Here is a 22938-nt window from a genome sequence, read left to right on the forward strand (position 1 = left end):
TGTCATAGTACTTGTAGTGGATCCTGATGCAGTTTGGAATTCCTGAGTGATTGTCTGGATAGATGTCTGCCTATTACACATTATGAGCCTCTTCAACTGCCGGCAGTCTCTGTCAGTCAGACAAAGTCAGCCTGTACACTTTTGTGCTGTACATGTCCCTTCACGTTTCCACTTCACTATGACATCGGAAACAGTGGACCCAGTGATGTTTAGGAGAGTGGAAATCTCGCGTACAGATGTATGACACAAGTGACACCCAGTCACCTGACCACATTCGAAGTTCGTGTATTCCGCATTGAGCCCCATTCTGCTCTCTCACGATGTCTAATGATTACTGAGGTCGCTGATATGGAGTACCTGGCAGCACAGTGCACCTAATATGAAAAACGTATGTTTTTGGGGATGTCTGGATACTTTTGACCACATAGTGTAGTTTAGAGTGTTGTTTTAATGTCAGCACACTTCATACAATTTCTTACAAATAGTAGGACAGCATTCTAACAATTAACAACATGAGGAAAAGATAGAATGCTATTTACCGTAAAGATGGCATGTTACACTGCAGAAAGGCACAATTAAAAGACACTTACACATTAGCTTCCAGCCATAGGCTTCATCAGAAAAAAGAAAGAGAGACACTAGCACATACACACACATTCATTCACACAAGCAAGCACACCTCACGCACACATGACCAACATCTCTGGTAGCTTGGGCCAGAATGCCAACAACTCAATTGTTCTGACAATGAAGTCAGTTATTAAACTAGCCTTGCAATGAAGGACAAAATGGTGTAAGTAGACCTCCCAAGTGCAGGTAACTCAACCCAGGATGAGAGGGCTCCACCTGTAGGTAGGTGTAGTGTTCTACCCTCACCCTCACGCCAAGTGCATCCCTCTCATCCTGGGGTCTGAGTGACCCGCACTAATCTATCCCTCTCCCCTTGCCGAGGAAGGAACTAATACTTTAGAAAGCTAGGATAGTATGTCACTTTTATATGTACTGATCAGCAATACTACATATTTCACCTTCTGAAGGTATGTACTGGCCAGCAATACAGTCTCACAATTTATGGGCCATTAATTAGAGAAAACTCAGAAAACTGACGCACCATTTTTCCTTTCCCAAGCAGAGTATGTACATCACTGTTGCCACAGCAATTTATCCTTCATTACTACTTGGATGTGTGCAAGTGTGTGCCCGGGAAGGATCAGCTTATTCAAGCCATTCCAATGAATCTGACACTTGGTTCATAACTAGCACATAATTGGCAACTGCTTAAAAATACATGTATGTCTACTAATCTGCTCATAGTAGGTACACTACAATGGTCTCAGCATGTGGCCTAACTAACTAAAAATCATTATCTTTCAACGGTGCCCAATGTGGAGCCATACTACAACTACACTCCTGGAAATTGAAATAAGAACACCGTGAATTCATTGTCCCAGGAAAGGGAAACTTTATTGACACATTCCTGGGGTCAGATACATCACATGATCACACTGACAGAACCACAGGCACATAGACACAGGCAACAGAGCATGCACAATGTCGGCACTAGTACAGTGTATATCCACCTTTCGCAGCAATGCAGGCTGCTATTCTCCCATGGAGACGATCGTAGAGATGCTGCATGTAGTCCTGTGGAACGGCTTGCCATGCCATTTCCACCTGGCGCCTCAGTTAGACCAGCGTTCGTGCTGGACGTGCAGACCGCGTGAGACGACGCTTCATCCAGTCCCAAACATGCTCAATGGGAGACAGATCCGGAGATCTTGCTGGCCAGGGTAGTTGACTTACACCTTCTAGAGCACGTTGGGTGGCACGGGATACATGCGGACGTGCATTGTCCTGTTGGAACAGCAAGTTCCCTTGCCGGTCTAGGAATGGTAGAACGATGGGTTCGATGACGGTTTGGATGTACCGTGCACTATTCAGTGTCCCCTCGACGATCACCAGTGGTGTACGGCCAGTGTAGGAGATCGCTCCCCACACCATGATGCCGGGTGTTGGCCCTGTGTGCCTCGGTCGTATGCAGTCCTGATTGTGGCACTCACCTGTACGGCGCCAAACACGCATACGACCATCATTGGCACCAAGGCAGAAGCGACTCTCATCGCTGAAGACGACACATCTCCATTCGTCCCTCCATTCACGCCTGTCGCGACACCACTGGAGGCGGGCTGCACGATGTTGGGGCGTGAGCGGAAGACGGCCTAACGGTGTGCGGGACCGTAGCCCAGCTTCATGGAGACGGTTGCGAATGGTCCTCGCCGATACCCCAGGAGCAACAGTCTCCCTAATTTGCTGGGAAGTGGCGGTGCGGTCCCCTACGGCACTGCGTAGGATCCTACGGTCTTGGCGTGCATCCGTGCGTCGCTGCGGTCCGGTCCCAGGTCGACGGGCACGTGCACCTTCCGCCGACCACTGGCGACAACATCGATGTACTGTGGAGACCTCACGCCCCACGTGTTGAGCAATTCGGCGGTACGTCCACCCGGCCTCCCGCATGCCCACTATACGCCCTCGCTCAAAGTCCGTCAACTGCACATACGGTTCACGTCCACGCTGTCGCGGCATGCTACCAGTGTTAAAGACTGCGATGGAGCTCCGTACGCCACGGCAAACTGGCTGACACTGACGGCGGCGGTGCACAAATGCTGCGCAGCTAGCGCCATTCGACGGCCAACACCGCGGTTCCTGGTGTGTCCGCTGTGCTGTGCGTGTGATCATTGCTTGTACAGCCCTCTCGCAGTGTCCGGAGCAAGTATGGTGGGTCTGACACACCGGTGTCAATGTGTTCTTTTTTCCATTTCCAGGAGTGTATTAATTAAAACCAAGACATTTCAGTGCTCACTGTGTGAGCTAAATGATAACCAAATTGGGTGTTTGTGGAGAAGGATGGTTTTACATTAATATTCTTAAATTGTTTGCCAATTTTTTTTAATGTCCCATAAATCGTGCAGGTCTGTGAGGTGTTTTTTGCCTTTCTGTGGTGTCTTTATTACAAGTACTGGATTTCATTCTGTTGGAGAATCTGTCAGCTGAGTCTGCCAATTATCCAGTATTCACTGCAACTTCTGCTACAGTGTTAATTTTGTGTATGTAAAGTTTCTGGCTTAACAGGAGTGTCTGTGTGCCCTATGTAGCACATATGTGAATGCAGCAAACTTATGCATGCATGGATGGTGTGATAAGTTATGTATTGTTGAATCAGTGTAGGTTGGTCTCCTGTAGATAAAATAAGTGTAACATTAAATATTATTTCTTAGGAAGTGTAAACATGTTACTAAAACGATTTTACTTTTTATTATTTACATTAACACATACCTTCGAAAATCTGTGTCTCAAATACTGCATATTCCTTATCACAAAGTTCTTCACCAAGATTAATAAAACCCTCATCAACGGATAGGTAGAGGTCAACATACAACCTCTTCCGACTTTTGCTTTGTTGTTTTTGTACAATGTAACTGCCAGAACTTTGTCTCAGAACATGTCTCACAAATATTGCAGATGCAGGACACCACATTTCAGATATTCTGAAAAAATAATTGCAACATATAAGAGCACACAATGTAATAAAAGTCCTATACAGCCTGCTTAAAATTAAAACAGTATTTGTGAATGAAAGAGATTTTGCATTGTTTTGACATACTATGTTGGATTACAAACCTGTTTGCTGATTAACGACAGTTTCTGAAATCCATTATTTTTATGTATATGAACATATAAAAACACACATCGAAAACTGAACATTAATAGCAAAGAATTGGTTACCTATGAAAATCATCCCCCCCCCCCCCCCCACACACACACACACGCACACACATTTGTAGCAATAATGGGAATACGCAAAAAAGCAATGGAAATAGTGTAATGACAAGGTAGAGCTTGTGCAATGTAACATGGGACCAGCACAGATGTGTTACCTCTTCCCATGAAAAAAAAAACACCCAAGAATGTTTTGTGACACAATCATGACAGAAGGAAAAGTGCTTCAGTGTGTTATTAATTGAAGGCACACATTATAAAGTGGCAATTGCCAAATTAGTTAAGAAATGACAATCTCTGAAGAATTTGAGTATATATCATTTCCCTACACTATGAACTGGAAAATGTTGTTGTATTATGTAGCTGCTTCTGTGATAAAGTGGTGCAGCTCCACTGACTTATTGTAATGAGAATGGGTGAATGGTTAGAAGGTGCTTGTTGTTTTTATTGTGGTCCTCAGTCCAAAGATTGGTTTGGTGCAGCTCTCCATGCAACTCTATCCTGTGCAGGCCTCTTCATTTCTGAGTAACTACTGCAACCTACACCCTTCTGAATCTGCTTACTGTATTCGTCACTTGGTCTCCTTCTATGATTTTTACCTCCCATAATTCCCTCCAGTAATAAATTGATGATCCCCTTGATGCCTCAGAATGTGTCCTACCAACTGATCCCTTCTTCTAGTCAGGCTGTACCACAAATTTCTCTTCTCGATTCTATTCAGTACCTCCTCATTAGTTACATGATCTACCCATCTAATCTTCAGCATTCTTCTGTAGCACCACATTTCGGAAGCTTCTATTCTCTTCTTGTCTAAACTGTTCATCGTCCATGTTTCATTTCCATACATGGCTACACTCCATACATACACTTTCAGAAGAGACTTCCTGACACTTAGATCTATACTAGATGTTAACAAATTTCTCTTCTTCAGAAACTCTTTTCTTTCCATTTCATTCTACATTTTACATCCTCCCTACTTCGACTATCGTCAGTTATTTTGCCTCCCAAATAGCAAATCTCCTTTACTACTTTAAGTGTCTCATTTCCTAACCTAATTTCCTCAGCAACACCTGATTTAATTTGACTACATTTCATCATCCTCATTTCACTTTTGTTGATGTTCATCTTATATCCTCTTTGCAGTTTCTCTCCATTCCATTAAACTGCTCTTCCAAGTCCTTTGCTGTCTCTGACAGAATTACAATGCCATCGACAAACATCAAAGCTTTTATTTCTTCTCCCTGCACTTCAATTCCTACTCCAAATTTTCCTTTTGTTTCCTTTTTGCAGATAGGCTACAATGCTGTCTCACTCCCTTCTCAACCATTGCTTCCCTTTTAGGCCCCTTGACTCATAACCGCCATCTTGTTTCTGTACAAAGTGTTAATAGCCTTTCCCTCCCTATATTTTACTCCTGCCATCTTTAAAATTTGAAAGAGAGTATTCCAATCAACATTGTAAAAAGCTTTCTCTAAAACTACAAATGCTGTAAAAGTAGGTTTGCCTTTTTGCCTTTCCTTAACCTATCTTCTTTTAGAAGTTGTACGGTCAGTATTGCTCCACTTGTTCCTACATTTCTCCAGAATCCAAACTGATCTTCCCCGAGGTCTGCTTCTATCAGTTTTTCCATTCTTCTGTAAAGGATTTGTGTTAGTATTTGGCAACCGTGACTTATTAAACTGATAGTTCGTTAATTTTCACACCTGTTCTAGTACCTTCCGCCACGGAAGTCGAACACGCGGCAGAACAAATGGACGTGGTCAGCCCATAGAGGGCTCTGCCTCCGCAGCGGCTATTCTGCGAAGCGGCTCTCGCGCAGCGAGGGCGCCAGCGCTAAGCCACGTGCAGACAGCGGCCAATAGCCGCTCCCTCCGGTTTCGTATATAGGGACCTGCTCTGCTCTAGTCCAGCCAGTCTGGTACTCACTCTGGATTTCGTTTCTATCTCGGCGGTACTGCGTTCTGGTTGTTGCTCGTTGGTGACATTTGCCTGGCTCTAGTTCCGAGTGGATTTACGTTTGGTGTTGTGGTTTCCAAAAGCCTCCGTTGTTTATCTCTTCCTTGTTGTGTCGCTCATAGTCGGTCATGGTCGGTTGTTGTCAGTTGTCGTCCGACTCGTCCTGTGTTTACCCGGTGGTGCGTGCTTCACCGCCGGCGGCTTCCCCGCCTGGCGGCTCCGATCCACAGCCCAAGGCGTTCCCGCTGTTGGTTGTGGTTACTACACCTGTCAGCACCTGCTTCTATGAAACTGCAATTATTACAAGGTATACAGCTTTGCTTCCGCCGTTTGCTGATAGGTAGCGACAACGGTAAGTAGTGGTCGAAAGACACAGATCGCATACATCAGGCAGTCAGTTTGGACCTCAGTCAACATAACCTCATTCAAACATTAGTCGATTTGTGTCAGCATCATAAAGTTGTTCTTGATTGAAAATGTCAGTTTACGAGCCTAATTCTCTTCATTTGCTGGAGGTGTTACTGTTTTGTTTCAATACGAAGAAAACAGCGGCCGAGTCTCATCAAATGCTCTCAAGTACATTTGGTAAGGACCCTATTAGTGAAATAATGTGCCGTGAGTGGTTTCAACGCTTCAACAACGGTGATTTTTAATGTCGTAGACTGGCATAGTGGTGGAAGAGAGAATGTTTCCGAACATGCAGAATTGGGGTCAATGCTGAGTGAAGACTCGCGTCAAATTCAAGAAGAATTGGCACAATTAGTGTGAGTGACACAGCAAGCCATTTCAAAACGTCTCAAGACTATGGGCATGATTCAGAAAGAAGGAATTTGGGTCCCGTGTGAGCTGAAACCAAGAGAAGTTGAACAGCGTTTGTGAATAGTTGCTTCAGAGGCAGAAACTCAAGAGATTTCTGCACTGCATTGTGACCGGGGACAAAAAATGGGTTCATTATGATGACCCTAAATGCAAAAAATCAATAGAGATATCCCGGACATGCTTCCACGTCAACAGCCAAACCGAATATTCACGGCTGCAAGACCATGCTCTGCATTTAGTGGGACCAGCTCGGCATCTTGTACTACAAGGTGTTAAAACCAAGTCAAACAATCACAGGTGCTAGTTATCAAATGCAATTAATGCGTCTGAGTAGAGCATTAAAAGGCAAATGGCCACAATACATCGAGAGGCAAGATAACAAAGATACTGCCAAAGAGAATGTCCTCAGTATGTCATGCCTTTCATAGCATGTTACATCCTTAGGGTCCTATTAATTATCAATATTTAACAGCCAGTAAATTGTGGTGACACACTGTTATATGTACACTCAATTCAAAGCTATGGGATTACTTGCACAAATGCACAAAACATGGACAATTTTCAATTTACAGAAATGAGCTGTAAGAATAACACAAACTGGTAGTTGGGCTTATTATAAAGAATAATATTACAATAGAATTCTCAGGCTCAGGCCACTTTCTGATAATACCACACTATCTGCAGCAAACCCATGAACTGTCAAACCTTCGTTCCACACCACAACACTTCCTGCTTGTACTGATTTTCAATTGCAGACAGTTTGCTGGCCTGTGTGATCTACATCTATATCTACACCATACTCCACAAGCCACCTAATGGTGTGTGGTGGAGGGTACTTTTTGTACCACTAACTGAGCCCTCCAACCCTGTTCCAATTGCAAATAGTGTGTGGGAAGAACGATTGTCGGTAAGCCTCAGTATTGGCTCTAATTTCTCCAATTTTCTCCTCGTGGTCATTATGCAACATGTATGTGAGAGAAAGTAATATGTTGTCTGACTGTTCACGGAAAGGCTATCTTGAAATTTCAATAGTAAATCTCTCTGTGGTCCATAATGCCTCTCTTTTGATGTCTGACAATGGAGTTTGTTGTCTGCCATTGAGCAACTCCGTAATGCTCTCATGCCGACTAAACGATCCCATGATAAAATGTGCTGCTCTTCATTGGACCTACTCTATCTCTTCTGTCAGCCCTATCTGGTAAGGATCCTACACAGATGAACAATACTCAAGAATCAGTCAAATTAGTTGCATATAAGCCACTTCCTTCATGAATGAGTTACATTTCTCTAAGATTCTTCCTATGAATCTGAATCTGGCATCTGCTTTCCCCACTATTTGTGTTATGTGGTCATTCCACTTAGGGTCACTCTGGATAGTTACTCCTAGATATTTTATGGCATATATTGTATCCAGCGGTTTGTCATTAGCTCTCAGGTGATACAAATCTGCATCACAGCAAGTTAAGTGTTTATCTTTTCTTGTGTTTTTCAGGTGGTATATTTATTAAATTTCTGTTTAAGAGGTTTAATCTCATGTTTTTGTAAGTGTAAATTCATTTAGTCTGTAGCACAACAGTTGCTCACTTAACAACCTCCTACATAGCTCATTAACGCATCAGCACCCACTGGTGACACATCAGGAGGGCAGAAAGTTGCACGTCTAGGATTGTCTTCTTTCATAGTTCACTTCTTTAGTTAGTTTTGCTAGGATGGTTAGGATGTGTGCATGCTGTTTGCGAATGCAAGACCAGCTGGCCGCAGTTCGTGTTCGCTGAATGCACTTTTGGCTACAGTCAGCCATGTTCAGGCTACTGCCTGTGGGTGTAACGGCTGTGAAGAATCTAGTGCGTCACATGGGACACCTCATGTGTCACTTGTTTCGCCCACAGTCTCTGCTTCTGAGGCACCTCCTACAGCACCCATTGTGGTGGGTCCGCCCTCCAGAAGGGTCAGTGGTGGGTGGTAATGCGTTCGCATCACTCGAGGCAGAGGGCCAATGTGGAGACTGATCGCCTGGTCTCACTCATTCACCCTGTGAGTGGACAAGTGGCTCCTTCAGCAGGGTCCGAACAGGCACAAGGGGGGGGGGGGGGGGGGGGGAGGTTACTAGTCATTGGGAGCTCCAATGTTAGGCACATTATGGAGCTGCTTAGGCAGATAGCATTCAGGGCTGGACAGAAAGCCAATGTGCGCTCGGTATGTCTGCCGAAGGCGGAGGGGGAGGGGGAGGGGGAGGGGGACCTCATCCTCATTCGAGATGTGGAAGTGGCCTTGCCTGTGGCTATCAATTTTGCACGGTGCAGTCATCTGATTGTTATGACTAACGTCAGCACCAACGATGCCTGTCACATAGGTTCTGAGGCAATCCTCAGTTCGTACAGGCAGCTGGCATGGTGGTAAAGGCTGCTGGCCTCGCACAAGGGGCAGCAAGCAGAGATCACAATTTGCAGCATCATTCCCAAAGTTGTTCGGAAGAAGCTACTTGTGTAGCAGAGTACTTGTGGAGTGCACATGAGGATTTTTTTAGGCTAGGCATTAGTTCGAGCTGCTATGAAGAACACTCGCCAGTCGATATTCAGCAAGGGAAGTCAAACGGCATTCACAATAGACTGTCACAATTTTAACAGTAAACTGTCGAAGTATTCGTAATAAAGTTCCTGAATTTACTGCCGTCCAGGAAAGTTCTCAAGTTCAAATTGTTATTGTGACTGAGAGCTGGCTGAAACCCAAAGGCATACTTAGCAAGTCATGAAACATATATCAGAGAGACAGATTAGAGGCCATAGGATGGGGAGTATTCATTGCAATTGATACAAATGTTCTCTCTATTGAGGTCAAGGTTGAATGTGACAGTGAAGTCATCTGGTTGCACATAACAGGTGTAGGTGAAACCAAGTTAATTTTTGGATGTTTTTACTGGCCACCCTATTCTTCTGTGACAGTTCTACAATCAGTCAAAGAAAATCTACAGTCAACAGCGCGTAAATACCGAGATCATGCAATCATGGTTGGAGGTGACTTTAACCTGCCAAGTATTGACTGGGATGTCTATGAATTCATTGGGGAGATACAGACATGCAAAATACAAAATTTTTCTGAAAATTGTCTTGAGCAGCTAGCTCGGCACCCCACATGCAACGGAAATATCTTAGACTTTGTAGCTACAAATAGGCTGGACTTTTATCAAGAATGTCAGTATAGAAACTGGGATTAGCTATCATGATGTCATTATAGAAACTATGATTACAAAAGTTGAAATCAGTCAAGAAGGCTAGGAGAGTGTTTCCGGTAGATAGAGCAGATAAGCAGTTATTAACATCTCACTTGGACAGTGAATTGACATCACTTGGTTCCAGTACAATGGATGTACAAGAATTATAGAGAAAAGTTAAGTAGATTGTAAATCGTGGTCTGGGGAGTTATGTGCCTAGTAAGTGGATGAAGGGTGGAAAAGACCCACCATGGTTCAATAACAAAATTCGGTGGATGCTGAGGAAGCAGAGGATGTTGCACTCTTGGTTCAAAAGGGAATGCATAAATTACGACAAAGATTAGTAGACATTGGTGTATCTGTGAAAAGATTTGTGCGCAAAGCATACATCAACTACTACTGTCACAATGTAGCAAAATATCTGGCGTAGAACCCAAGTAAATTCTGGTCCTATGTAAAATCATTAAGTGGGTCTAAGGTTTTCATTCAGTCCTTCATTGACCAGTCTGGTGTGGCAGATGAAGATAACAAAGCTTTAAATTTCACATTCAAGAAGTCGTTCACACAGGAGAATCGTACAAACATCCTGTCATTTGACCATACGGCAGACTCCCATATGGACGACACAGTAATAAGCATACCTTGTCTAGAGAAACAACTGAAAGATTTGAAAGCAAATAATTCACCAAGTGCAGATGGAATCCCAGTTCAATTTTATAAAGAGTACTCTACGTCACTGGCCCCTACTTAGCTTGCATTTATCACGAATCTTTCGCCCAGTGAAAAGTCCTAAGCAACTGGAAAAATGTGTAGGTGACTTCAATATACAAGAAAGGTAAAAGAATGGACCCACAAAATTGCAGCTAACTTCAGTTTGCTGCAGAATCCTTGAACATATTCTCAATATGAATATAATAAACCCTTTTGGGACTGAGAAGCTTATGCCCACGAATCAGCACGGTTTTGAAAGCATCGCTTGTCCGAAACTCAGCTTGCCCTTTTCTCACATGATATACTGAGAACCATAGTTGAAGGGCAACAGGCAGATTCCATATTTCTAGATTTCTAGAAAGCATTTGGCACGGTGCCCCATTGCAGGCTTTTAATGAAGATGCAAGTATATGGAATATGTTCACAGATATGTGAGTGGCTCGAAGACTTCTTAAATAATAGAACCCAGTATGTTATCCTCGATGTTGACAAAGGTATCATCAGGAGTGCCACAGGGAGGTGTGATAGGACTGCAGTTTTTCTCTATATACGTAAATGATTTGGCTCACAGGTTGGGCAGCGGTTGTTTTCTGATGACGCCTGGTGTCCAGTAAGGTGTCGAAGTTGAGTGACTGTAGGAAAATACAGGATGACATGGACAAAATTTCCAGCTGGTGTGATGAATGGCAGTTAGCCCTAAATGTGGAAAATGTAAGATAATGTGTTTGAGTAGGAAGGTCAAACCAGCAATGTTCAGATACAGTATTACTAATGTCCTGCTTGACAGTCAAGTCGTTTAAATATCTGAGCATAATGTTGCAAAGTGGTATAAGGTGGAATGAGCATATGAGAACTGTGGAAGGGAAGGCGAATGGTCGACTTTGGTTTATGGGTGAATTTTAGGAAAGAGTGGTTCACCTGTAAAGGAGGCCACATACAGGACACTTGTGCCACCTATTCTTGAGTACTGCTCGAGGGTTTGGGAGCTGTACCGAGTCAGACTGAAAGAAGACATTGAAGCAATTCAGAGATGGGCAGCTAGAATTGTTACCGGTAGGTTCGAAAAACATGCAAGAGTTACAGAAATGCTTTGGGAACTCAAATGGGAGTCCCTGGAGGGAAGGCAACTTTCTTTCCGAGAAACACTATCGAGAAAATTTAGAGAACCGGCATCTGAACCTCACTGCCGAACAGTTCTATTGCCGCCAACATACATTGCGTATGAGGACCAAGAAGATAAGATACAAGAAATTAGAACTCACATGGAGGCATAATGATAGTCGTTTTTCCCTCACTCTATTTGCGAGTGGAACAGGAAAGGAAATGACAGGGTACCGTCCACCGCGCACCGTACGGTGACTTGCAGAGTATTTATCTGGATGTAGATGTAGACCAATAGTGTTATACAGTAGCAGATTTCATTTCCTTTGTATGCACAATATGTTATATGTATTTACATTCAGAGTCAACTGCCAGAGTCTGCACCATTCATCAATTCTCTAGAGGTCATCTGCAAATCGTTACTGTCTTCTGGCATTGCTACTTAGTTATAGACAACCGCATCATCTGCAAACAGTCTTAGAGAACATCTCACGCTTTCTACTAGATCATTTATATATACTGTACACAGTAACGGTCCTATCATGCTTTCTTGGGGTACTCCAGAAGTTACCTCTACATCTGTCGATTTTGTTCCGTTAGGAGCGACGTGTTGAGTTCTGTCTGCAAGGAAGTTTGAATCCAGTCCTGCTCCGATACTCGATAAGCTCATTTTTTTGCACAATCTCTGTCTGCAGAATCCATGTTGATTTTTTTAGAGGAGATTTTCATTTTCCAAAAACGTCATAATTCTTGAGCACAGAACATGTTCCATAATTCTACAGACAGACAGACATCAACAATACAGGTCTATAATTGCGTGCATGTGTACTAAGGCCCTTTTTAAATCGGGAATGACTTGTACTTTCTTCCAGTTGCTAGATACCTTCATTGCTCAAGTGATCTACGATAAATTACTGCTAGAAAAGGAGCAAGTTCTTTTGCATAATCTTTGTAGAATCTTATAGGTATCTCACCTGGTCCAGATGCCTTTCCACCACTCAGTGACAGTAGCGTTTTTCTCTTCCACAATCAGTTATCTCAATGTCTGCCTATTTGACGTTTGTACAATGATTGAAAGGAGGGACCATGTTTCGATCTTCCATGGTGACACAATTTTGGAAGACTGAATTCAGTATTTCAGCCTTCTCTCAGTCATCTTCCATTTCAGTGCCAGTATGCTCACTGAGCGAATGAATAGATGATTTTGATCCCCTTACTGATTTTACATACAACCAAAAACTCTTAGGGCTTTTACTCAGATCAGTTGATAAAGTTTTACTTTCAAAGTCATCAAATGCTTCTCTCATTCCTCTCTTCACGCTCATTTTCACTTCATTCAGCTTTTGTTTGTCAGCTATAGTTTTACTTCTCTTGAATCTGAGATGAAGTTTTCTTTGTTTACACGGCTATTGAAGCATGGTGGGTCTTTCCTGCCCCTTAAGACTTTACTTGGAACATACTTGCCTAGGGCATACTGCACGATTCCTTTGATTTTTTCTCCACATCTTCATCCTCATCACCAAATATTTTATGCTTATACTCTGAAATTATCTTCCTACTTCTCTTAACATTCTTTGGCAGACCCGTTGTCATACAAGCTATCACAATCTTACGATCATTGATACTTTCCTCTGCAGTAATCGATTTGGTACGTGCAGGTCTGTTGCCAGGAGGTTTATGATGTTACCCTCACAATTTGGTTGTCTAACTATCTGCACAGTCATTTTTGAACAAGAAATCCAGAACAATGTCCCTGTCTCTGACACCAGTTTTGATAGCATGACACTCCCAATTTATACCTGGCAAGTTGAAGTCACCCCCAATTACAACGGCGTGATCAGGAAACTTATTAACGATATTCTGCAAGTTATGTCTGAGGCCCTCTACCACTAGAGCTCCTGATCCAAGCAGTATATACAAGCATCCAATTACCATTTTTGACTGATTTTTGATGCTTAACATCAACCAGATAAATTCACAATTGGAATCCGTGACAACCTCGCCAGATTTTATCGAATTCTTTACTGTAATAAACAAGCCGCCACTACTGGCAACTAAGCAATCCTTATGATAAATATTCCAATCTGAATTTAGGATTTCATTGTCTTTTACGCCCAGTTTTAACGAACTTCCTGTTCTCAATACTGTCTTACTTTCAGTAAGCAGTGCTAATTCTGGGACCTTTCCTTGCAGTTTACTAAAATCATATTAACCTTTTCTATCTCTGGTTTGCAGCAACAAACATTCTCTGAGGGCATTGTGTCTAATTTATCAGACACATCGTCTTTGATCCCAAGGGAGACTTTAACTTAAAAAGGCCCATGTGCACACCTCATGTACTTTGCTACATTAGTAGCTGCTTCCTGTGTGTAATGCACGCCCGACCTATTAAGTGGAACCCTACAATTCTGTACCTGATAGTGGAGATCAACAAATTCGCATCCAATACAGTTGTGGAGTCATCTGGACCTCTGCTTTAGACATTCCACTATGCTCCAAACCACAGGACTGCGATCAAACCTGGGTATGATGTTACAAATAAGACAGCTTAGCCTGCACCCTGTGTGCGACGCTAGTTGCCTTCACCAAATCAGCCGTCCACTGAAAGGAGATGAGGATGGCCTCAGAAAACAAGCGGCAGGTGTCATTCATGCCGACATGCGCCACTATGTGCAGCCGGTTGCATCCAGTGCACTCAATAGCTACCGGCAGGGCCTCTTCCACATCATGGATGAGACCTCCCGGCAACCATACTGTTTGACTTACTGTGTGTTCATTTTTACAGTTGTAAGAGTTATTCTTTTATTTGTTCTTACTATTATTCGTTGCTACTGTTACTGGCTGTTACTGTTACTGGCTGTTACTGTTACTGGCTGTTACTGTTACTGGCTGTTACTGTTACTGGCTGTTACTGTTACTGGCTGTTACTGTTACTGGCTGTTACTGTTACTGGCTGTTACTGTTACTGGCTGTTACTGTTACTGGCTGTTACTGTTACTGGCTGTTACTGTTACTGGCTGTTACTGTTACTGGTTGTTACAGTCATTCATCGTATGGTACTCAACAACATCAGTGGGAAGTTTGTCGAAAATTGTAAATGGAAAAATTCGATGTCATTCTCTTGGCCAAGGAATTGCCATAGGAGAGCAGTTGAGGGAAATGGTTTGAGTTTTACATGCTTGCTTTGGGAGTGAAAAGCTTATGGGGGTCCACTGCTCTGTGTTAACAAAGTAATCAACAGAACTGCTGCAGCTCTGAATATAAACAAAAACACTACTGTGAAGATTGGGAAGGAAATTTTCAACAAATAAAAAGAAACTGAAAAATCATCAAAACTTAACACTCCAGGGGAAAAAAAATGTTGTATGGACGTATTACTAATATCGACTCATTTGCAGGGGATGCGATTCATCATCATGTTTATGATTATTATTGCAGGAAGGAACATCCAACACTCAGGAAGTTACTGGTGACAAAGAAACAAAGCTTTTTCAAAGCAGTCTTATACCCTCATCCACAGTTTTGCACAACCTATGCTTTTACTATGGAGATTTCTGTGGCCGCAAGCTACTGATGGAGGGAGATAATATAGCTGCATGGCAATTTCGATTTTTAAGTGATATTCATAGCATAAACAACATAAACAAAGTAGTGTGACTTGACGAAACATGGGTCAGTTCTGGTCACATTGTGAAGGAGGGCTGGACAGACAACACAACTAAAGAAACAATAACATTGCCTTCCAGCAAGAGGGGCAGACTTATTCTTCTTCATGTTGCCAGGTTTTCTCACAAATAGTCCCCTGCTTTTTAAATCAAAGAAAACCGGAGATTCTCAACAAGAAACAAACCACTTTACATTTACAAAATGATTCAAAGATCCATTACTACCACATCTTGAAAAACCATCAACAATAGTTCTAGATAATGCTCCTTACCATTCAGTTGAGGTTGACAATGCACCTACCATGGCAAACCAGAAGAAGGAAATCATTAACTGGTTTTAGTGCCATAATGTCGATGTAAGTGATGACCTTAAAAAGGTGGCACATATGGGGGAAAAAATCTCCCTCTAAGCCACAGTTCTCTCTATATGAATTCGATGAACTGACAAAGAAACATAGACATAAAGTCATTAGGCTACCACCTTACCACTGCCATTTCAACCCAACACAGTTAATGTGGGCCCAAATTAAAGTTTACATTGGCAGAAATAATAATAAATTTACCCTCTCTGCAGTCAAAGCACTCACAAGAGAAGCTGTCAGGAATATCACCTCTGCAGATTGGAAGAAGTTTTGAAATTTGAATAAGATGGTCTTAATAGCAACTAATTCCACAGCAAGTTCATCTCTCGAATTCAATCTGTACCACACAAAATAAATATCACTGTTTACAATATAACTACTGTAAAAAAGAGGCTCTGTTATTTGTATTACATTTGTTCTTTCTAAACAACAGAAATTGGTCTATTTAATACACATTTTCACACCATGATAAACAGCCCAAATCTTATTTTTTGTTGTGTTAGAACTCTAAGTAGACAGATCAGAAAACTTAATAACAGTTTCATTACAAACCTGTAACAATTCACTTCTTGTGTTGAAACCGTACGGGCACCCAACTAGTAGTTGACGGAGCAGACAGATCCTTGTGTGTCATATTTAACTCAAATTATCTCACAACAGAGATCTCCGACAAAGTTCTGGTTTCAAACATAAGAAAATATGACGTACTCTTAAGATTTGAGTCCCATAATGTATTCCCCTAACTTCAATTTAAAAAGTTTCCCTGCATGGCATGTCGAAAATTCAATAATGTCGTGAGAAAATGCATTTTTGTAAACTGTTCGTATATCATCATAATAATTTATTGCCCCAGACACAACTAAGATCAAAATTTAATATAACCCTTCCAGAACACTTTAATGTAATTTCCATATTTATAAAATGAACCATTTGCCTGTTTGCGGGACATAGCAACTCTATTCTGGACTTCCACGTGCTCCTACCAAGGGTCAATCTCAAAGTAATTTTGTACAAACTATAGTCTGTGTATACAAAGATTACCTAGAAAACTAAAATTAGAGGTTAACAAAAGATAAATCACGACTAAATACCCATCACATAATAACAAATTTCACAGCCTTTTTAGAGAAATCATATGCCCAAAATCTGAACTGCATAATACCAACATATCACTTTCTTTCTGAGCTCAACATCTCACTCAATACGAAATAAGGCTAACTCAGTTTCTCAAAAATGCTGAAGGGAAGATAGAGAATGTAACGCAAACACAGTGACAACTGATGGGAAATGTAATGAGTGGTGTGTAACTATTCTTCATCTTAACATTGTACACCAGGTATAAACTGAATGAGGTAGAGCACTTGTTAACACAATAGCTTAATATTTGGGAGGATGAAGGTTCATGCTCTGTCTGGCCATCCTGATTTAGGTTTTCCTGAGTCATTCCATTTAAATATTGGGACAGTTCCTTAAAAAAGGTCACGGTGCAACACCTGACCTATCCACATTAAACAGTTCTGTAAATATTTATATGTCAGGATATGTATCTCACGTTTTTTCCCCTTGTACTGAGCTGATGAATTGTAAATCATTGTAAAAATGGTTCCTGGATGAATAAATTACTTTATTAGATTATGCACTAAGATGGAAGTGCCCTAAAAACTTGAGATGGGGGAGGCCTCTAGACATGCAAGCTCCATTCGAATGGTGTATAATCCGTGGATAAATTTTATGACAGAAGAACTCATCTGCCACATAAATAAAGGGCAGACTGGAGCATTTTACACACATGCTGAAAACAAATGCAGGTGCTGCTGTATGCAATAGTGTTTCATAGAGGAAGACACACGTTCACTATGAGGTCAACATAAGGAAGAGGGCAGGCTAACAGAAGGAAATAATAATTGTACGACAATACCATCAAAACAGATATTGGAGTTATGACTCATGGTTCATGAAGTGAAAATGTCATTCTTCAGTATCAATCGAATCATCTCTTTAAGCTCCCTATAATGTGAGAGTGGATTGAAAAGTTCTTGAAACGGAGTAGAAAAAAAGTACTTACATCACTGAAACTTTTTTTTTATTTTTCAATGTAGTCTTCTTGTAGATTAATGCACTTGGTCCAATGATGTTCCAGTGCCTTGATCCCATCTCAAAAATGAGTTTCCTCCAGGCTTGCAAAATAGTTGTCAACTCTGGCTATCAATTCTTCATTTGAAGTGAATCTTCGTTCACCAAGAAAAATTTTCAGTTTTGGCAAGAGATGGAAGTCTGACGGAGCCACATAAGGCAGGTGTGGCAACAATCCATACTTAGTTCATGTAATTCTGCCATGGCGACGACACGTGTGCAGGAACGCATTGTCTTGATGGAAGATGACTTTCTTCCTTACTAAACCTGGCCTTTTTTTGCCTCTTCTGTTGCAATATGTACAGGAGGTTAGCATAGTACTCTCCAGTAATTATTTGCCCAGTGGGGAGATAGTCTACAAATAAAATCCCCTTCGTATCCCAGAACACTGATGCCATGACCTTTCCCGCCAAAGAAATTGTCCTTGCTTTCTTTGGTGGCGGGGAATCAGCATGTTTCCACTGCTTTGACTGTTGTTTTGTCTCTAGGGTATAGTAGTGCACCCAAGTTTCATCTGTGGTCACAAACCGGCACAAAAACTCTTGTTCGTTTCTCCTAAAATGGGACAAACATTGTTCCGATATGTCCGTCTCATGCCTTTTTGATCCAGCGTCAAGAGTTTCGGTATCCATCTTGCAGATAATTTTTTCATTTCTAATTCTTCAGTTAAAATGTGATATACCCCTTCAGATGACATCTGGAAAGGAATTTCATGCACTTTCAATTGGCAATACTCCATGACCATTTTGTGCACTTTTGCAATGATTTCTGGAGTAATGACACATCTTGGCCGACCACTGCGTGAGTCATCATTTAAGTTCTCCCGACCAAATTTAAATTCATTTGCCCACTTGGCAACAGTTGAATATGACGGAGCAGAGTCCCCCAGTGTATTCTACAAATTGGCATGAATGTCCTTTGCTTTCATTCCTTTCTTTACGAAGTACTTAATCACTGCTCGAATTTCGATTTTCTCCATCTTCGCAAATCACTATGTGGGGACAAAAACATAGCCACGTCACCACCACACCTCTCTTCCAAGAGCACTGATGTGGCACATGTGTACAGGCAACAGTCCAATGAATATCATGTGAACAACTCATTGCACTAGTGCTGACCTCTCTGGCGATTCCAAGAACTTTTCAAACCACCCTCATATTAATCCATAATGAAAATTTAGCCATTTCCCAATTCATTTATCCATTTTTTTTCTGTCTGTTTTAACTACATGCATTACAACAAAGCAATCTTCATTTTATGTTTAATTTCATTTCTTTTCCCATCCTGACACCATCCTCTTTCCTTTCCATTCTTCTTCACTACTAGCCTTTCCATCCAAATATTTTTCTCTTGCCATCACGTGCCTTTCCTCACGTTTCTGAAAATATTTTCAAATCTGTTTCTGAAATTTGTATACATTCAAGACAATGCAACATGTCTCTCATATGATATCCATATTATCACCACAAACAAAATGTTGTTTGACATGCTATTTTATGTGCCTAATTGACAGAACAGCCTGAGATTAATTTGGTGTGTTGTTCAGTTAAAGGATATTAACTGATAGTGATAGGCAACTATAACTGAGTAGGCGAATGAATGTCCCTAATAGCTGTGAGTGCTGTTGCCAGCTTTAACAGTGAAGCACAAACATCACAATCATTTGAAGCACAAAGGTCCAGTAAACATGGGTTCTAAAATGCATACCTCACAAATTATAAGCAATTGTTCATTGTCGCTATTGTGAAACATCTCTTTTACTGAACAAGAGCTCATAGTTTTCAAGAAATGAGGTCTGTTCAAAAAATTCCAAAACATTTGTAATTTCATGGCAATGGTGTGTTGGAGCTAAATGTGGTTGGTATTCCTGCACATGTCTATGTTTAATGTGTATGTTTAATGTGTAACTGCTGGTAGTTTCACTGTTATATGTATGTTATTGTTCAGTGTTGTATTGAATAGAATGTTGTGTCACAGGATTTGAGAATTTCGAGATGGCAGAGTTAGAGGAGAAATGCATCTGCATTACATTTTATGTGAAACTCGAGAAAAAATTTACAGACACACACCAAATAATGCAGGAAGCATACAGTGATGCACACTTAAGCCATACTCGATTTTAAGATTCGTTCACATGGGGTAAAAATGGCCAGACAGAAGTTAAAGATGACCCTCATTCATGATGTCTTTCAACATCTTTAACCGAGGCTCATATCAGGAACGTCAACAAAATTGTGCGTGCCAGTCGAAGGTTGACTGTCCGAGAGATTGCCGAGGAATGTAACATTTTAGTTGAGTCATGTCATGAAATCCTGACACAGCATCCTGGAATGCATCATGCTCCTGCCAAGTTCATCCTTTCGACCAGACAGACCTTCGCTTCACAACCTGTGAAGAGCTTTTGGATCGCACAAATGAGAATAAGATGTTCCTTAAGAGAATCATAAATGGTGATGAGACATGTGTCTGTGGTTATGATGTCAGACCAAGGTTCAATCTTCACAATGTGTCGGGAAAGGTTCTCCAAGACAAAGAAAAAGCTCGTCAGGTCAGGTAAAATGTCAAAGCCACGCTGATATTTTCTTTGACTTTGGAGGATTAGTTCATCATAAACTTGTGCCACAGGGAGGACAAACTCTTAATCAATGGCACTATCCGGACGTGTTGCACCGTCTGCGAGAAAATGTGAGAAGGAAACGGCCTGAAATGTGGCAAGACAATCCGTGGCTCTTGCATCAAGATAATGCACCCGCACATTCATCACTGTTGGTGTGTGACTATAGCACAAAAAATATTCACTGAGCTACCTCATCCTCCAAACTCTCCAGGCATGGCCCCTGTGGACTTGTTTTTATTTCCAAAGTTGAAAACCCCATTGAAAGGATGAAAATTTGCAACAACAGACAAGATAAAAGAAAATTCACAGACAGTGCTTTGGACAATCCTGCAACAGGCTTACCAAGACTGCTTCTGGATGTGGAAATGGCATTGGGAGCAGTGTATCAATTGTGCAGGAGAGTATTTTGAAGGAGACCTTGCACAATAAGCAAACGGTAACTGTGAAAAAATTTTGTGGACCAAGTTCCAGAATTTTTTGAACACGGCCTCGTATACTTTTTAGAGCCCATGTTCAATCGACTTTTCTGGCTTCGAATGATCATATCCCTGAATATTGACTATGCTTATGGGAGCTGCGAACGTGGGTAGCATAATTGACAAGCTGTTATTGGCACCCGATTCGCAATGGAGGAGTCAGCTGTACACATGGCTAGTTCAAAAGGTTCCTGTCGCAAGCTGAACTCTGCAGCTGTGTATCAGATCCAGTATCCGCAATGCTGAGGCGATGCTGAACCCAATGCCAGACTCCCATAATCAAGATGGGATTTATCACGGCTTTGTAAAGCTGCAGAAGGGTAGTGCGACTGTACTCCAGCTGGTGTTACTCAGGCAGCGAAGTGTATTACAGTTCAGCCAGCATGCTCACTTAAGCTGGGGAAGATGGGAAATCCACATCAACCAAGAATTAAAGACCAGTCCAAGAAAGGATAAGTCTCCAACACATTGAGTAATCGGTTGTCAAGGTAAAGCTTTGGTTGTGGATGAATGGTATGACGTCAACAGAAGTGCATGATACGAGTCTTGTCAGCTGAAAACCGAAAGCCATGCGTGAGGACCAATGCCTGCTTCTTTTGTATGGCAGCTTCCAGTCAACATCCAGCAACACCCCCACTAGAGGGGCAACAGTAGAGGCAAAAGTCGTCAGTGTACAAGGAGGGTGACACTGAGGACACTACAGCTGCTGCTGGACCATTGATGGCTACTAGAAAGAGAGGGACACTCAGTACAGAGCCCTGCAGGACACCATTCTCTTGGATATAGAGGGTACTGTGGGAAGCACCCGATTCGCAACTCTAACTTGGAAAGCACTGTGCATCTGGAAGTTCCGGATAAAAATCAGGAGCAGACCACAGAGACCTCACCTGTGTAAGGTAGCAAGGATGTCGTGTTGCTCTGTAGTGTCATAAGGCATTTACAGGTTGGAAAAGACAGCTATAAAGTGTTGACATTAGGCAAAACCTGTTCGGATGGCAGTCCCCAGGTAAACCAGATTATCAGTAATGGAATGGCCTTGGCAAAAACCACCCTGGGATGGAGCCAAAAGATCGTAAGAGTCAAGGAGCCAACACAGCTGCCAGCTTACCATGCATTAAAGTAACTTACAGAGAACATTGGTGAGACTAACTGGGTGATATCTGTCCATCTCTAGAGGGTGCTTATGCAGTTTAAGTACTGGGATGACAATGCTGGTTTCTCGCCACTGCAATTAGCAACACACCCTCACTCCTGACATGGTTACAGATGGCACGGACATGACACTGACAATCCACTGATAGGCGCTTGATCATTTGGTTGTGGATTCGGTCTGGCCCTGGAGCTGTATCGGGGCAGTGGGCTAGGGCACTGACAAATTCCCACTAGCCAAATGGGACATTATACGGCTTCAGGTGGGGTGTAGTAAAGGATAATTGATTTCACTCCACCCGCTGTTTTAGAATATAGAAGGCTAGTTGATAATTCTCAGACACTAAGGCTCAAGCATAGTGCAGAGCAAAATATTCAGCAATGATGTCTGGGTCAGTGTAGGCAGCGTCATTCCCGATAATACCAGGTGCACCTGCAGGTGTCTGGTATCCGCAAGACATCTGATCTTTGCCAAAACCTGTGAAGGACAGGTACATGATCCGATGGTTGAAACATACTGTTCCCAGCATTGTCACTTCTGTCATTTCATTAGGTGGCAGCCCAGGCACGGAGCCGCTTAAAGGCACTGAGGTGCTCCATCAATGGGTGCTGCTTATGGTGTTGGAGAGCCCACCTACAATTACTAATGGCCTCTGCAATTTCTGCTGACCACCAAGGTACAGTCTTACGTTGGTGCAGGACCGAGGAACAGGCGATCGCTAAATTAGCTGTCAAAAGAATGGCTATAGTTATATTCTGGAGTGTCTCATCAATATCTACACGCGGTGAGAAGCCAAGGACGATACCCGAGGCGAAAGCACCACAGTCAGCACTGCTGAGAGTCCATCTCTCGCATCGAAGGCAGCAACAGTGAGGGAGGGAAAGGACAATCAGGAACTGGTCACAGACACACTGGTCATTGTAGACTCTCCAGTGTATGGATGGGGAAAGACAAAGGCTG

At 42.2% G+C, this 22938-nt stretch overlaps 1 protein-coding gene across 1 annotated transcript in view; it reads right to left on the reverse strand.

The window, feature by feature from the left end:
- LOC126236768 (putative ATP-dependent RNA helicase TDRD12) overlaps nucleotides 1-22938 on the reverse strand; it is a 487486-nt gene that overhangs the window by 436852 nt on the left and 27696 nt on the right. The window contains exon 4 of the mRNA XM_049946337.1: nucleotides 3334-3545. Within this exon, the coding sequence (XP_049802294.1) occupies nucleotides 3334-3545 (212 nt within the window). The remainder of the gene's footprint in view (nucleotides 1-3333; nucleotides 3546-22938) is intronic.

The sequence above is a fragment of the Schistocerca nitens genome, chromosome 2, assembly GCF_023898315.1.
Source record: "Schistocerca nitens isolate TAMUIC-IGC-003100 chromosome 2, iqSchNite1.1, whole genome shotgun sequence".
Classification (NCBI taxonomy): domain Eukaryota; kingdom Metazoa; phylum Arthropoda; class Insecta; order Orthoptera; family Acrididae; genus Schistocerca; species Schistocerca nitens.